The sequence below is a fragment of the Osmerus mordax genome, chromosome 24 (genome assembly GCF_038355195.1).
Source record: "Osmerus mordax isolate fOsmMor3 chromosome 24, fOsmMor3.pri, whole genome shotgun sequence".
Lineage (NCBI taxonomy): Eukaryota > Metazoa > Chordata > Actinopteri > Osmeriformes > Osmeridae > Osmerus > Osmerus mordax.
Window position 1 is genome coordinate 4,460,633 of NC_090073.1, and position 15,103 is coordinate 4,475,735.

A 15,103-nucleotide genomic window follows, 5' to 3' on the forward strand; every position below is an offset into this window, starting at 1 on the left:
ACACAAACACATTGGCAATACATTCTAATGCCACCTGTAAACCAGGTCTAATCTCTAATCAGGTCTATGGTATAGGAATTGTTATCAGTATTATAAATTAACAATTGCTATTAATATATATTCATAGTGCTTAATAGTATTATTGTTTAAGAACAATTTGTATAAACAGTAAGTAATGGTTGTTAAATGGAAAGGAAAAATATTAATAAGGAGCTCATGTCCTCTAATCCTAGACTATTACAGACCATGATATTCAAGTTAATTAAACACAAAGCTTTTGTGTTTAATCATATTCAGTATAATATATGGTTAATAAACTTGACTTTTTTTTATACTGAGTAGACCCCCCCCCCCCATCAACATCATCCCCCACATGTCCTGGTTCCTCATGAGTCATACTGTACTTAGTTGGAATGTTGCAGTTGATTGCGCCAAAGTGTCAAAAAGGCGCGAGGACAATTGGTCTGAAGAGCGGACAGTGAACTAACGGCAGACATGAGCGACGAAGATCAAGCCAAGCAGCTATTAGAGTGTGTGGGAAGATTGTCCCCGTCCTCGAGCAAGAAAGCACCACGGATGCCGAAGTGCTCCAGATGCAGGAACCACGGTTATGTCTCACCGTTGAAGGGACATAAAAGATTTTGCAACTGGAGAGATTGCCAATGCCAAAAATGTAAACTGATTGCAGAAAGACAGAGAGTGATGGCTGCCCAGGTAATAAAGTTGTATGTGCTAATAAGCTAGTTAAAAATTATTTGTGTCAGCTGTGTAAGTATGCAATTGTTACATTTATCACATTTGGAACAAATCACTTTATTTGTATTTAAGGTTAGCGAGCTAGCGAACAGATTTAACGTATGTTAGCTAGCTAGATAGATTATGGTTGTTTTTGTGGTTAGAACTAGCCAATATTTCTTTATTCTAAATGTAAATCTAGTAACCTTATTGACATTTGTTACTTTTATTGTGTCTTCAAGGTTTAACATAACAATGGCTATTTGTTTACACACAATTGATACAAATCGTTTAGCTAGCTAAACAACCACTTTGAAAGAGACACGCCACGATGACGTCAAAAAGGTTGTCACATGTAGCTAGCAAGCAACCTCCAAATATTCAAATTTACTGCAGAACCTACTTTCTGGTGTTCACACACGCATGCATAACAAGTGGTAGACTTGGTAAGTAAATATGCTGTATAATTGTTAGTAGAACAAACATATTAAGCCACACAATATTCAAGGACAAGATAGCGATGCGACAGAGCATACATCATTGGCAGTCAATTAAAGGTTTATTGCTCATTAAAGTGCTTTAATCACAAAATAAAATATGTCAGAACCCCAAAAAGAATACATAGCAGGAAAATAACCTTTAATGTTTTCCTATGGTTCTCAACCCTGGTCGTCAGGGACCCCCTGTCATGCATGTTTAGACGTTCCCCTGCTCCAACACACCTGATTCAAATAAAGGGTAGTTATCAGGCTTCTGCTGAGCGAGATAAGATCCATTCATTTGAATCAGGAGTGTTGGTGCAATCGTTTATCTCATGACTCTTGGCGACACCTTGTTTGCAGGTGGCCCTCCGCCGCCAGCAGGCCCAGGAAGAAGAGATGGGGATCTGTAACCCAGTCTCCATTTCCAGCTCTGAGATCGTAGTGAAGAATGAGCCGTCAGGAGACTGCCTGTTTTCTGTTGGGGGAAGATCCTCGACCACAACGACCATGACTTCTGCTGCCTCCCCCTCTGCCTCAGGTCAGTCACAGGCCTGCAGCCTCCCCCTCTGCCTCAGGTCAGTCACAGGCCTGCTGCCTCCCCCTCTGCCTCAGGTCAGTCACAGGCCTGCTGCCTCCCCCTCTGCCTCAGGTCAGTCACAGGCCTGCAGCCTCCCCCTCTGCCCCAGGTCAGTCACAGGCCTGCAGCCTCCCCCTCTGCCTCAGGTCAGTCACAGGCCTGCAGCCTCCCCCTCTGCCTCAGGTCAGTCACAGGCCTGCTGCCTCCCCCTCTGCCTCAGGTCAGTCACAGGCCTGCTGCCTCCCCCCCCCCCCCCACACTTTTGGACTAAGCTTAATCCATGTCTGGGGAAACTGGGCTGTAGAGTATATTTTAAAGATCATAAACAAGAGACTTTTGTGTTCCAGTGTGCTGGAATTGTAGAATATACATTACAGAGGTTTATTGGTCAGAACAAAAATGTCATTTATCTGTAAGCATAGGCAGATGCAAACTCATGCACAACAAGTCCTGGCAGGCAGAACAATGTATAAAACGGCATTGCTCACCCAGGGATTTACATTTACATTTCGTCATTTAGCAGACGCTCTTATCCAGAGCGACTTACAGTACAGGGACATTCTCCCCGAGGCAAGTACAGTGAAGTGCCTTGCCCAAGGACACAGTCATTTTGCACGGCCGGGAATCGAACCAACAACCTTCTGATTAATAGCCAGACTCCCTAACCACTCAGCCATCTGACCCCCGGGATGCTCTCCCAGAGATGCACCTTCTCTTCCTGCAAGAAGGGGTGTGTCCTCTTGCCAGTAAGGGCTGTAATAGAGATTCTTCTCTGTATATGAAACAATTAGTTAACATGAAGCATGCTTTTTAGAATGAAGCATCTTGTGCACTGTTTAATTATGGAAAGGCATGAGAAATGTTTCAGAATCAAAAATGCATTCAATTATATTAATCTCTTCCATGAGAACTTAACTGTGGGAATGTTGAAAATGAATGGTAGGGGAAGTTAGACATGTAGAAATGCACAAGTCTCCATTACCTGATTTTGAGTTCCTGACCAATATGTTGCATAAGACAGTGACTGTGTGACAGATGAATGTTAAACATCATGTTAGATCAATCTTGTTCTTGTACAATTGTTTAGAAAGTGAAAAACATACAGATCAGATTGATAACCGTAGCCTCTGCTCAACCTCTTCTTTTGGGAAACTTTTCAAATATTTTAGCCTGAATAAATAAAGGTGGGTTACATTTTCTGAAGTGGCTGTAAATGTCACATATTACATTTGAAATGCACTTTTCAGGCTCTCCTTGTCTGAATATTCTTTTATTTAAAAACCTAATTGTTCAAAGTTTGCTTGTTAACTTTTGAATTGGCTGACCGCATGTAAAGCATTTCCTATCTATAATGAACATGCCTTCATATCTAACCTCCAGAAGGCCAGTGAGTCACCAGAACAATACAGAAAGTAGGAAAGTGATAGATGAGGAGAGATTAAAACAGGGTACAGCCTCTTCCATCATCCTGTACAGTCGTCCTAGTGTTTGTGTGGCTGCTTGCTGGCCATATTTTGATTGCTTCTTGGCAAACTTTGAGAGACAGGCTGTTCTTGGTGGCCAGATAGGGGATTCAGGAGTGGAATACCAACTCGGTCAAGGTTGCCCACCCTGCCTAGCTTGTGCCACAGAGCTCTGTGTGTGTGTGCGCGTGTGTGTAGCTCGTCTGGCCCCCCCGAAAGAGGAGAGACACTGAAAGGAGTTGAGCACTCGCGATTATGAAAGACAAAAAGGTCAAACGGCTTGAGAAAAATGTGGCCTTGTTGATATGAAACGCTCTACAGATGATGTCTGATACTGGAATCATTGTTTTTCCGTCAAGACCAACCTCCTGTTTTTTGTTTGTTTGTTCTGGCTAATGAAATTAAGTTTTTATTGGACTACCTTGATCATTATTACCAGTAGATGGTGCCATTTGTCAATCCTTTGCTTGAATACCTCTTGTTTAAATCTTTATGTTTGTGGTCAACAATGTCAGGCATTTCTGACTCTTTATATGAACAGAAATAGGCTAGGAAAACAATTGGTATTGTATAGCAGCCGATATAAAAAATCAACTTTCACATGCTTTGCAATACATGACCACTACATAACCAATACGTACTCGGTACATAACTAGTATTTCCTGAGTGGCGCTCAGTGTTTGTCTGCTCCGTGCCCCCCCCAGGCGCCCGTCCCCCACTGTCTCCCAGCCCCTCAGCCACCAGCAGGGGCCAGCCTGAGGGGACATCAGACCTGGTGGTGGATGCCTCCTACTACAACTTCTACCAGCCTTCCCGCTATCCGGCCTACTACAGCAACCTCTACAACTATCAGCAATACCAGGTGAACACAGCTACGTTACTGTGTACATACATTCCCCCCCCAATAAGTCACCTTTAAACCTTTCACCAGACTCCATAAGGCTTTTGTCATGCATGTTTTGGTATTCCCTCCACCAGCAGGGGGTTCTAGAAGATTCTCTTGTGTCGGGCTTCATTTTAAAAAGTCTTCACCGACATGTCTTTCTGAGAGATTGTCCCATTTATTACTTTATCATTTATTGCAAGAACATAAAATTGTGCATGTTCATCCTTTAAATATTGGAACTGGAGAGAGGAGGAGGAGGGAGTGTTCTTAGTAGAATCCCAGTCATATACGCTGTGTTTCGGACCCCCACCCTCCCCCCAACAGTATATGGCCACCAGGATTTATGTCTAAATGTACCTTTGTGTGTCAGATCAGATTATGCATGAAACAGATTAGATCTATATTTCTTTGAGTGGGTTATTCCTCCACGGGTTGGTGATGGGCTGTGTTTTCACGGTGTTTGCACATTTGTGCTTCCTGATGGCAACATATTGTTCTGGGGTCACTGCCTCCGCTAACCTGTCTTCATGCAGAAAAGCCTGAACTGCAAAGGTCAGTGATATTAGCTGTTGAAGTGGCGCAGACGTGATTTGTGCTCCGTAAGAAAACCGGGCGCATTAGCATATTTTAGAAATATTTAGCTATACTTGTAATTCATTATGATTGGGTTGGATGCTGAGCGGTGAGTTCTACAGTTATGTTGATTCCAGTGGGTTTCCTCAGATTAATGATTGGGGTCAGAGATGGAATACCTCAAGTCCTGCTCCATCTCTGACGCCAATCGTCAATTGGCGCTATTTTCCAGAAAACGTTGACGGAAACAGACTAGTTTGATAGTCCTGCATCCGGAATGTTCCTGCCACATCCCAGATAGAGGCTGAGGCAGAGCTTGTCATTGTCCTGTCTTCCTACAGCAAGACATCTCCACCCGACTCTCAACTGGAGCTCATCCACATCCAATGTGTCACTTTGAAGGTGAAAGGACAAAACTGCAACAATTGACCGGTTTTATGGCTTACTGGCTGAAACAAAGTTTCCGGACATAAAAAATCGGGCCCCAAAGATGCTTGCTTTTTGTGTGTGTGTATACAAACATTCTCAGTCATGAAGTACAACAAATCCTCTCACAGGAAGAAATGTAGCAGCCACTTGTCATCTGTTGTGGGGGGATCTCTAAATCAAAGATGACACCAGACGTTGATGCCTTTGCCAAGAGAGATGACCAGACCCATTGATCACATGAACATTTAAGTAACCTAGACTGCAGGGTTATGGTGAGGGCAGAAGAAGTGTGTGTGTGTGTGTGTGATGGCGCTAATGCTTGTTTCAATGAGAGGTCCGTTTTTAGTGTGATAGTTCTTTTTTGTTAGCGAGAGGCATTGCTGCGTGACTGAAGCTCCAGGCCTATAAATGTGTCAGTGTTTGGCCTGCGCTGCTGTCGGGGGAATAAAGAATGGGAGAGACCAGAACCACCATGAAGTGCCACATATCAGACAGGTACACCTTCAACAGAGGAACCAACACGTCCAGCTAGAAGTCAGGCTTCTCTCATGGGGGGTCAGGAATGCTTGATGACGTAGATGTTTGCGGAGGAGTGCAATTACTACGGCTTGCATGAAAGTGCAATCTTAACTGCTCCTTGCAACACATTTGATTGTCTCCTCAAGTCTTTAGTGGCAAATTAGGTTCCGGGGTTACCCTTCTGAATGTTGAACTCTCTGTTAGAGTACTGGAGATGAACAGTTTAGTGTATACGAGCCAGCTGGATGAGTCACACAAGATGTTCTGTTGCGAATGTGTCTAGCAAAGTGTTCAAGCCAGAGCGTTTGTTTGAACTCGAGGGCAATCTCTCCCGTGTTTGTCACAGCCCAATACAAGTGCCAGGCGCAGTTTAAACAACAGTTTAGCTGTCCTGAGAAGTGATGGGGTGAACAATATGAGATGACAAATTACAGGCCGACAAAGAAATGGAAGTGAAATTGAAAACCCTCTTCAAAGTGTCCTGTGCCATTGAGTGAGTTGCCTGTTTTGAGGCTGTCCTGGGATTGGAGAAACCCGAACCGTTTGTTGCCGTCCTGTGTCCTGTGAAGTCAGCTAGGACTTCATACTTGTATTCCTCTCCTGACCTCCATTATATGTTAATGGATGATTTGATAGGCTTGTCAAAAACTATTCTCCGTTTCATTCCTCTAAAAGGTGTTCAATCGCCAATTATTTTATAAACTGGTTAAATTGAATCTACTATGTCTAATTTACCATTTTTAGGAAGTACCCTGTGACAAGCTGTCCCTCTGGCTCTTGACCACATGGGCCGGCATTCTAGCAGCGGCCAGGGTTCGATTCCAACCCCGGCCCTTTGCTGCATGTCATCCTCTCTCCCCTGCCTTTCCTGTCTTTCTCAAACTGTCAGTATCAAATAAACTTGTCAAAAAAAAAAAAATGCATATACCATTAGCCAGCACTGTTAAATGCATGATACCTACACATTTCTGTTCACTTTGTTGTCCAGACTTTTAATCAGGGAGTACCAGATAACGTCTGTGCATGTTTGCTTGTGTCCCCGTGTTTTGTGGAGCAGATTCCCAATGGCGACGGCCGCCTGCCCAGCCACAATGTGTCTCCCCAGTACCGGATGCACTCCTATTACTCGGCAGCCTCCTATCTGAGCCAAGGTCTTGGGACCTCTGCCTGTGTGGCTCCCATCTTCCCCTTGGAAGAGAACGGCACCTGCCCCGACTCCAAGTCACCCTGTGAGTAGCGATCACACAGCATCTCGTACACGCTCGCGCTGAAAAGACCGATCGACAGTGTTCAGATACCTTCGCTTTTTTCCGCTTTTTTTTCACACATTTATTTGTTACAGCTTAACTCCAAAGGTTCCCTGTAGATCTATGCAGAATACCACATAAGGAAACATTTCTATCATGTGAACATTTTATTAAAACACATAAGTATTTCGACCCTTTACGATGACATTGTCTACAACTTGATTGGAGTCCACCTGTGTTGAATCTATTTCATTGGACAACATTTGTAAATGGATAAGATCCCACACTGTTTGTCAGTCTAAGAGTATCAGTACAGGAGCTCAGACCATGTTTAGTTCTTGCTCCTTTTAGAAAAGTCTGCATTCCAGGTCATTAAAAATATATTATAACCTAAATCCTCTATCTCATCTGCATGCATAGTTAACTTTCACTCTTCACCATTCCGTAATGTCCCTGATATGTTTGTTTTTTTGTAAAGTCATACTTAGTTTTTCCATGTGCCAATATTCTTGAGTGACCTTGCTGAACTGCACATTTTGGTGATTTTTTTTTGGACTGCTTATCAGAATAGAATACCCCTCCTTTGTGCCACATCAACACCACTCAATGTTCTTTTCGTCACCAACGATAATGCCAGGACAACCAGTGCTTATGACTTGGCTCCCCTTAGCTTGAGTTGGGTCCGTGTGTGCGTGCGTGTGTGTGTGTGTGTGTGTGTGTGTGTGTGTGTGTGTGTGTGTGTGCTGTATCCAAACCTCCAAAATGCTATGCTTTTCGAGCATGTAATGCATTCAATCAGGGCTCAATTATGTTTTTTTACAATGTTCACCAACATTGAAAATTCAATACCCACATCAAAAGTCTCCATTTCTGTACCCCTGTAGATGTTTTTTGTTATCAAATTGTGTTATTGTGCTATCTTAACACACTCTGTGTCGGGCCCGGAGGACATGAGGACTGGGAACAGCCTGTGACTGGCTGAGGTGCCTCTCTCTCTCCCCCCCCCTTCCCGTGCGCTCTGCCAAACAGCGTCCATTGTATTTATCTCTCCTCCAGGAAGGGGTAATCAGTTGGCCAAATATAGGGAGCCAAATAACCTTCAGGAGTGCCATGCTGTCCTTTCTCCACCTGGCCTCCGCTGTCTCCGCAAAATTGCCTCTGGAGTTAGTGAGCGGGAACAGTTAAGATTTACAAACAATGATGAAGCTTGTCATGCGTCTTTCTCCATCCGTCACGCCGGGCGGAGGCGTGGGGCGGGGCAGACCCGTCTCGGTGTTCTTCATAAAACCTAGCTCGCTGTGAAATACGCCCCTGCACGCCTGTTTACTGCCCCGAGCTCGTCAGCAGCGCGGCGCCGTAAATCGCCCGTGCGGGAGGTGACACCGCAGTCTATCATTCCCCCCCCCCTTCCCACCTCCCTCACCTCACCTCGCCACCTCCCCGCGATGGAGGCACTACCCTGGGCTTCCATGATGAGCTGCCCCTCCTGAGTTATGGAGGAATTTCAGTGTTATATGAGACAGCTGTGGGTTAGGGTTTGTTGTTCTTTCAGTTGTTTGAAGTCATGGGGTTCTTTTTCTATCAAAAGTGTTTTAAACTTGTCCCTTGGTGGGATGCGCAGGGTTATGTACTCTGGAATGTCTGTGAAAGCAAACAGAAACGTAGTTATTGTAGATGCGTCTGGTTTCAGACTTTAGGGTTGGAAGCTTTATCGATTCTAAGTTTGCTTTGTTATATTGGTGTATGCCCAGGATGTACAGTCATTTAAATGCAAATCAGAGCCTGGAGATATTGTAGATGTTAATCCTTCAAATCAATCGACCTGTTTGCACCCACTAAGTTAGAAATCCATTACTTTCTTTCCAGACTATATTCTATAGATTTTTGTCTGGTTCAATCAATAGTGTTCTGTATGTGAAATGAGTCTCTGCGTGCAGACCCAAGTCCATTCCAAGTTCTCTTCTCTTCAGAAAAAATCGCAGAGAGGGGAAAAAAGACATTGGTGTTACAGAACGCTGCTGTACTTAGCATTCAGTAAGTGTTATTCTCTCCTTGTGCGTATTGACCTTACCTGTTTCAACTTTAGACTTGAGACTTTATTGTCCCCAAGGGGAAATGACTTTCCACAGCACTGTACATCAGACAACACCAACACACAGTAACAACATACGATGACAAACAGAAGTTTAGCGACTTCATGCCGTTGTCTTGCGATTTATTTACACCTACACACACATTATAACGATACATGTGGTAAAATCATTTTACAACTGTACGCACACGGTTACATTTTATATTTTCTAAAAACGACCAATTCAACGAGATATGCAGGGATTGGTTTTCTCTTTCATGTTAATGAGACTTAATTGGTTCCGACAGTCTTGGAGTGTTGCGCCTCACTTCAAGACCATGCCATGAAAAGTGTCTGTTACTGTCGGTTCATCAAAGTTGTTGAAGCAATGCCACGGCCAACCAATAGAGGGCAACACATCAATACTGGCCCATGTTTGCATTATGAAAATAATGCTGATAAAGGGCACTAAACAAATCCTGCCTCCATTATTCGGTACACCTTGCTAATGCCGGGTCGTAGATTCAAGAAGGTGCTGGAAACATTCCTCAAACATTTTGGCTTGTTGCCATTTGTGATTAACACAAGATTGTTGCCATGTGTCACTGCCGATTAGTCGTCTGCACATCTATGATATGACTCCCAAAAGGGGTTCAGTTGGATTCAAATCTGGTGACTGGAGGCCATTTGCGTACCATGAACTCATTGTCATTTTCAAGAAACCAGTTTAAGATGATTTGAGCTTTGATGGCCTGGCGCGTTGTCTTGCTGGAAGTAGCCAATAGAAAATCGGTGCGCTGTGGTTGTAAAGGGATGGACATGGTCAGCAATAATACTCAGGTAGGCTGTGGCATTTAAATGATGCTAAATTGGTGCTAAGGGACCAAAAGTGTGCCAAGAAAAATATGCTCTTCCACCAGCAGCAGCCTGAAGTGTTGCTACAAAGCAGGATGGATCCATGTGTTCATAATGTTCACACCAAATGATGACTCCACAGTAAATGAGTGTCACAATCCTTGTTTGCATTGTCTGTTTTACAATAACCAGAATGGTGGGGATGGCTAAGATGGCACTAGGTAGCAACAACGTTTTTGTTGACATCTCTGTAATCAAAATGTAGCTCTGGGACAATTGGCATGCGTTAAGCAAGAGGCAGGAGATAGGCTTGTGTTCCTTGTAAAAAAACAAACAAAAATAAATAAAACATGCAGAGAATATGCTTGATTCTGTTTACAAAGTGTCTTTTCTTTAGGGAAACTATAGGCAATTATTTCAAGAGGGCCTTGTCTTTATTTATTTTAAAGTGGTGGAGGTCAGTTTGGCACTTCATTAATAATAATAAGGAAATTCATCTTTCATCTCCAAAATAACGAAATATATTTGAATAATTCATTTCTGTTTTGTAGATCGAAAATCAAGTGTGGTGTTTTAGGCCATGTCACCCAACCCTTCTTCGACCTGTAAGAAAGGATTAGAAGCAGAGCTCATGTCTCCACTGGGACTCCTGACCAAGGCCCTGCCGGCCATCTCTTAATCAGCTGCTAAGTGAAAACCTATGGCAGGTTTTAGCTGCAGGGAACAGTATAGCATGTGTTCTGCCCTATATTGCACGAGGGATTGGCTAAAAACATTGTAATTGGCTGCCATGGGCTCAAGCATTGTCGTAAGATTTTGTACAACAACTCCATTAACACCACACCTGGGGCTGTGTATAGATTAAATGACTGTGGTACCTCCGTTAGGCCCGGTTGTGTCTCTCACACAGAGACACACACACACTGCCCAGCAGCAGGGCACATCTGAAGAGATTAGGGAGAAGTCATGTTCCTTTTAACAGCTTCAGGCCAAGAGGCCATCTTTTCTGAGCCAATCAGGGAAGCCTTAGGGTATTAACATTAAAGTAATGTAACTTTTGCTTATATTTGCCTTCTCTGATTTCATACTTTTAGGATCATTTAAAAGTGGTAACAGGATTTTGATAGTTCTGTAGCAGTGCTATTTGTGTTCATTAATAATGGTCGGTTGGTTTGGTCATGTTACTTTGAATTTCGTAGTGTGAACCGGAATAATGAAGCTCCTTGTCTTGGTTTTAGTTAAGTTCAAGTGTGCGCTGTTTAATATTTTTGAAACAAGTCATGTATTCAAACTCATTTGGCATTTCTCCCAAGAGGAATCTCTTCTAGTCATATTTCCCCATAGTGATGCATTTCACTTTTCTTCAGTCCCTTACTTTCCTTTGAATCTTTTCACTTGTAATGAATGAATTATTGTTGTAATGAAAAGAGAATCCGACATCGATCAGCTACCCATCTTCATTATTGTTTATCCATAATGGTTCGACGTTTCACAGGAGAAGGTAGAAAGATAGACAGACAGGTCATTTTATGAGTTGATGGTGCACAGTAGCTGAGATGAACATTTAGCTTCGGGACAAGGCTAGAGTCCCGCCCCTCTGAGTCCCCTCTCTGGGGACAGATTGGGTAACAATGCAAGAGTAGAGGTTCTTCTGTGTTTAATTAGCCTTTGACCCCATACTGATGTCTTGTGTCAGCCAGCGCTGACCAGTCACAACACTCACTAACACACCGATAATGGGGATTTGACCGTCCACAGTTTACACTAATGGGAAACTGAAAGCCAGCATCCTTTTCAACAACTTTGCAAGAGGGCATGATCACATATTCCTCCTCTGTTGACTCTTGGCTTCGGTAAACTAAGGCCAAAACGGAATATGAGACAAACGTGCTGCGCAATTACTATCAGTAACATTGTCACTTTTTACTTCTCTTTTTGTTTTGATGCAAACCTTGACCCCCACCCCCCCCTCTCTCTCTCTCTCCCGCCGTCGCTGTCCCGTCTGTCTGTCTGCATGCCTGCCTGCTCTTTGACTGAGTTTTCTGGGCCATTAAGTCCTGCCACTGCCCTAATGATGAGCGATACGCCCATGTCGTTCCCCGCAGAAAGAACGTGCATCTCTCAGAGGGTCGCCCTCCGTCAAGTCGAGTCCTAGCCCCTTCGCTTTGTTGACCCCCTCTTGGAAGTCCAGGGCTGGTTTAATTTCTCTTAACATCTCATCATTTTAACAAGGCTAGTTGATTTGAGGCCAACCTTGCCATGAGACAGGAAACTCATAATTTAAGATTCAAAATTTGTTTTTAAATATGGCTAATATATCATTTCATATATTTTAAAAGATATGGCAGTCAGTTAGTGTAAAAGGGAGGGAGCTGTTTGAAATGGACTCAAAGATCAAGACCTCATGTTTCAGGGAATGTCTCTAGCATACGGAGAACAGCCAAGTTTGTGCATGTGCATTTAAGTTTGTTATCCCCTGTCTTCCTGTGACTGTGTAGGCACTTGAGCCCCATGCTGAGGGCCTATCGAGCATGGATCAGACAGAATTACCATCTCTTCTCACATCTGGGCTTTTGTTCCCTCGTCTCAGTGGCAGAAATGATTGAGCTTCTTTCACTTACTTCCTCCCTCTTTCACGGGGCAGGGAGAGGGGGGGGGAAAGCTTCCTTTTGTTAAACCACACAAAGACAGTTTAATAGTTTAGAAATCTTAGATAGCCCATAGAGACAAGGTACAAAGGGCAAAAGTTCATTTGAGAGTATATAAACCAGTACCAAACATCTCCAACTGCTAAAGGCTGGCTTGTTTCACTTTTTTGGGGGGACACGTGGTTTTGAACGGAAGCTGCAGACCGCCATTTTTTATTTTACATGCATAGATGAGCAAAAGAAGTGCACTGGGATTTATTACTACAACTTATGCAAAAATCTTGTAATGAACTAAGTTTATTTTAACTAACATGTCTGACTACTGGTATTTATCTGCATTGTGTCTATTGCCTGGTCATGGAGAACAATATAGGTTTGACTGAATGTTCTTCTGGAAATCTCTCGCAAACTACTGGGCCCTGAAAGCAGGGAGGTTTAGCTCTGACCATAATGTCATTAGGTTTGGGATTCCAGGTGAAATTGAGTTGCATATGCCACTGTGACAAAACTGTATACTATCGATGCCACATTCAGGCATGCCTTCTACTGTGATCTGTCAAACCCAGAGGAGTCTATCAGCCTGCCAGATGGTGATGCATTATCTCAACTCCAGAGACTGCGCTCGTACTGCTCTCCAGTTCGATGGTGGCGAGTTTTACGTCACTCCAACCAACACTTGGCTTAGTACATGGTGATCCACTTAATGGAGCTACCATAGGCTTTTTGAAACTCTTGTTGTAGGAAGTGTTGCAACCAAAGTCTTGGTGATTTGCTAAGTGCTTCAATGCTAGTTGAAACCGGAAGGTTCATGTTAGGGGCTGGGGTTACAGAAGTAAAACACTCAGATAAAGTGACTACAAATAAGGAAAGCAACATTGTGAACACAACAGCAGACATCTTTCTGGAAAGTGAACGCAGATATCCTGCTCCAAAGGTTAACACTTTCTCTCAAACCAACCACCGCCCCAGGAAATATCGGGACTAACTGTCTAGTTGGTACTGGGTAGTGTAAGCTACTATAATTTTTTACTCAAAAACAACCCAACAGATTTGTAGAAAATGTTCTTATATGTAATTTGATGTGCCGATGGGCATTGACACCTGTTTCAAAACTTCATATATGAAAGTGCATATTAGACATTTTGGATAATATCAAGGCTATTTATAAAAGCTAAGATGGAGCCACCTATATAGCTAAATAACAATTCAATAGCTTAAATGGAAATTGATATACTTGTTGAATAATTCAATTAATGATCTAAACCAACCAATTTTTCTTTTTTATACTTGGATTATAAAATCAATTTGCAGGGAGCTACCAAGCTCCCCTATTTGTTAGCTGGGGCAGTAAAATATAGGTCAAACTCTGATCTCAGGATTGTGTCTTGTTTCCTTCAGCCTTCGCCCCCAGTAGTGCTGGTGGCCATGACTCAGCGATGGGCTGCCTCTCCATCAACTCCCTTGTCAACTCGGAAGCTAAAAACGATTGTGAAGGCAACTCTGAGTCAGATACCTTCACTGTGGATTCCATCATTGAAGGAGCCACCAAGTAGAGAGAGGGGGACAAAACTGCTTTTGATACTTCTTTCCAAAATCAGTGTGTTCAAAGTCATATTTATTTGTAGTTTACACTGCATTTATTTCATTTTGTATGGGCAAAACAAATCTAATAAAGTTAACCAATGCTAAATGTGTGGAGCAAGCTAAAAAAGAAAATACATAAAGTATTTAAAATATGAAGCATTTCAAGAGGAACTTCATTATCTGTACGTTTTAAAATTAAATTCCATGAAACAAATGGTTCAATATTGCATGTTCACACATTAGGGAATTCTTTTTAAGGCTCTGGTGTTTGATGTTTTGAAAGACAGATTTTTCAAAGAAAGAAAAAAAAAACATGATTGTGGAATAGTTCTCTTTCTCGTTAACACGAGAAAGAAGTAAAAAAGGTTGTTATTTCGGTGTTTGTGACAGCAGTTGCAAACAATTTAATGTTTGCAAAACAAATGTACAAACTACAAAGTGTATTTTATAAACATAAGCCACTACTTAAGCAAAGTTTTCACAGTTGGTTTTTGATTGTTAATCAGTTGTTTGTTCAGTTTTTACATTCTGTATTTAGACTCCATTACTGTTTACTGCAAGTTCTTTCATGTTTTGTCTTGAACTATAACATGGATTTTAGGCAAGTGGATTCATTTAATCTGTGGGCTCAAGGGCTGTATTAAAGGTTCAAGAATATGAAACGTGTAAAATAAACAGTAACTTGGTATCCTCCTGCTTTTTGACATAATGACAAGTTTATGTGCTCCAAAAAAAAATTCTGCCTTTGTTGTAAACCACCTAAAAAAACATTTTTGGTTATTTTTCATATTTTTGGATGAAGGTGTTGATGTTTCACCAACACATTGTATTGATGTCATTGCAATATTTAATATATTTTAATCACAAGGAGATCACAACATTTGGCTTTTGTCCCAAAACTATATGTTGCTGTAAATTACAATAGCCAGCATGCCAACTGATACTTCAGAGCATGGTATCCTCTGCAGAAATATGCCATAGTATTGGTTTAGCCAGTAATTGCGTGAACAACAGAAATCAATCATGTTGCCTTT

The 15,103-nt window shown here is 42.4% G+C and overlaps 1 protein-coding gene across 1 annotated transcript; it reads left to right on the forward strand.

Moving 5' to 3' along the window:
- Positions 1-495: 495 nt before the first annotated feature.
- On the forward strand, positions 496-14,040 carry dmrt1 (doublesex and mab-3 related transcription factor 1). Its single transcript, XM_067228356.1, has 5 exons — positions 496-714; positions 1,578-1,755; positions 3,962-4,119; positions 6,722-6,885; positions 13,897-14,040. The coding sequence occupies exons 1-5, from the start codon at positions 496-498 to the stop codon at positions 14,036-14,038; spliced, it is 861 nt and encodes a 286-aa protein (XP_067084457.1). The 3' UTR covers positions 14,039-14,040.
- Positions 14,041-15,103: the final 1,063 nt, after the last annotated feature.

Coding starts and splice junctions, on each gene's coding strand:
- dmrt1 (XM_067228356.1), top strand. CDS start 496: ATGAGCGACGAAGATCAAGCCAAGCAGCTATTAGAGTGTGTGGGAAGA. Junction 715..1,577: donor AGAGAGTGATGGCTGCCCAG/GTAATAAAGTTG, acceptor CCTTGTTTGCAG/GTGGCCCTCCGCCGCCAGCA. Junction 4,120..6,721: donor ACAACTATCAGCAATACCAG/GTGAACACAGCT, acceptor TTTGTGGAGCAG/ATTCCCAATGGCGACGGCCG.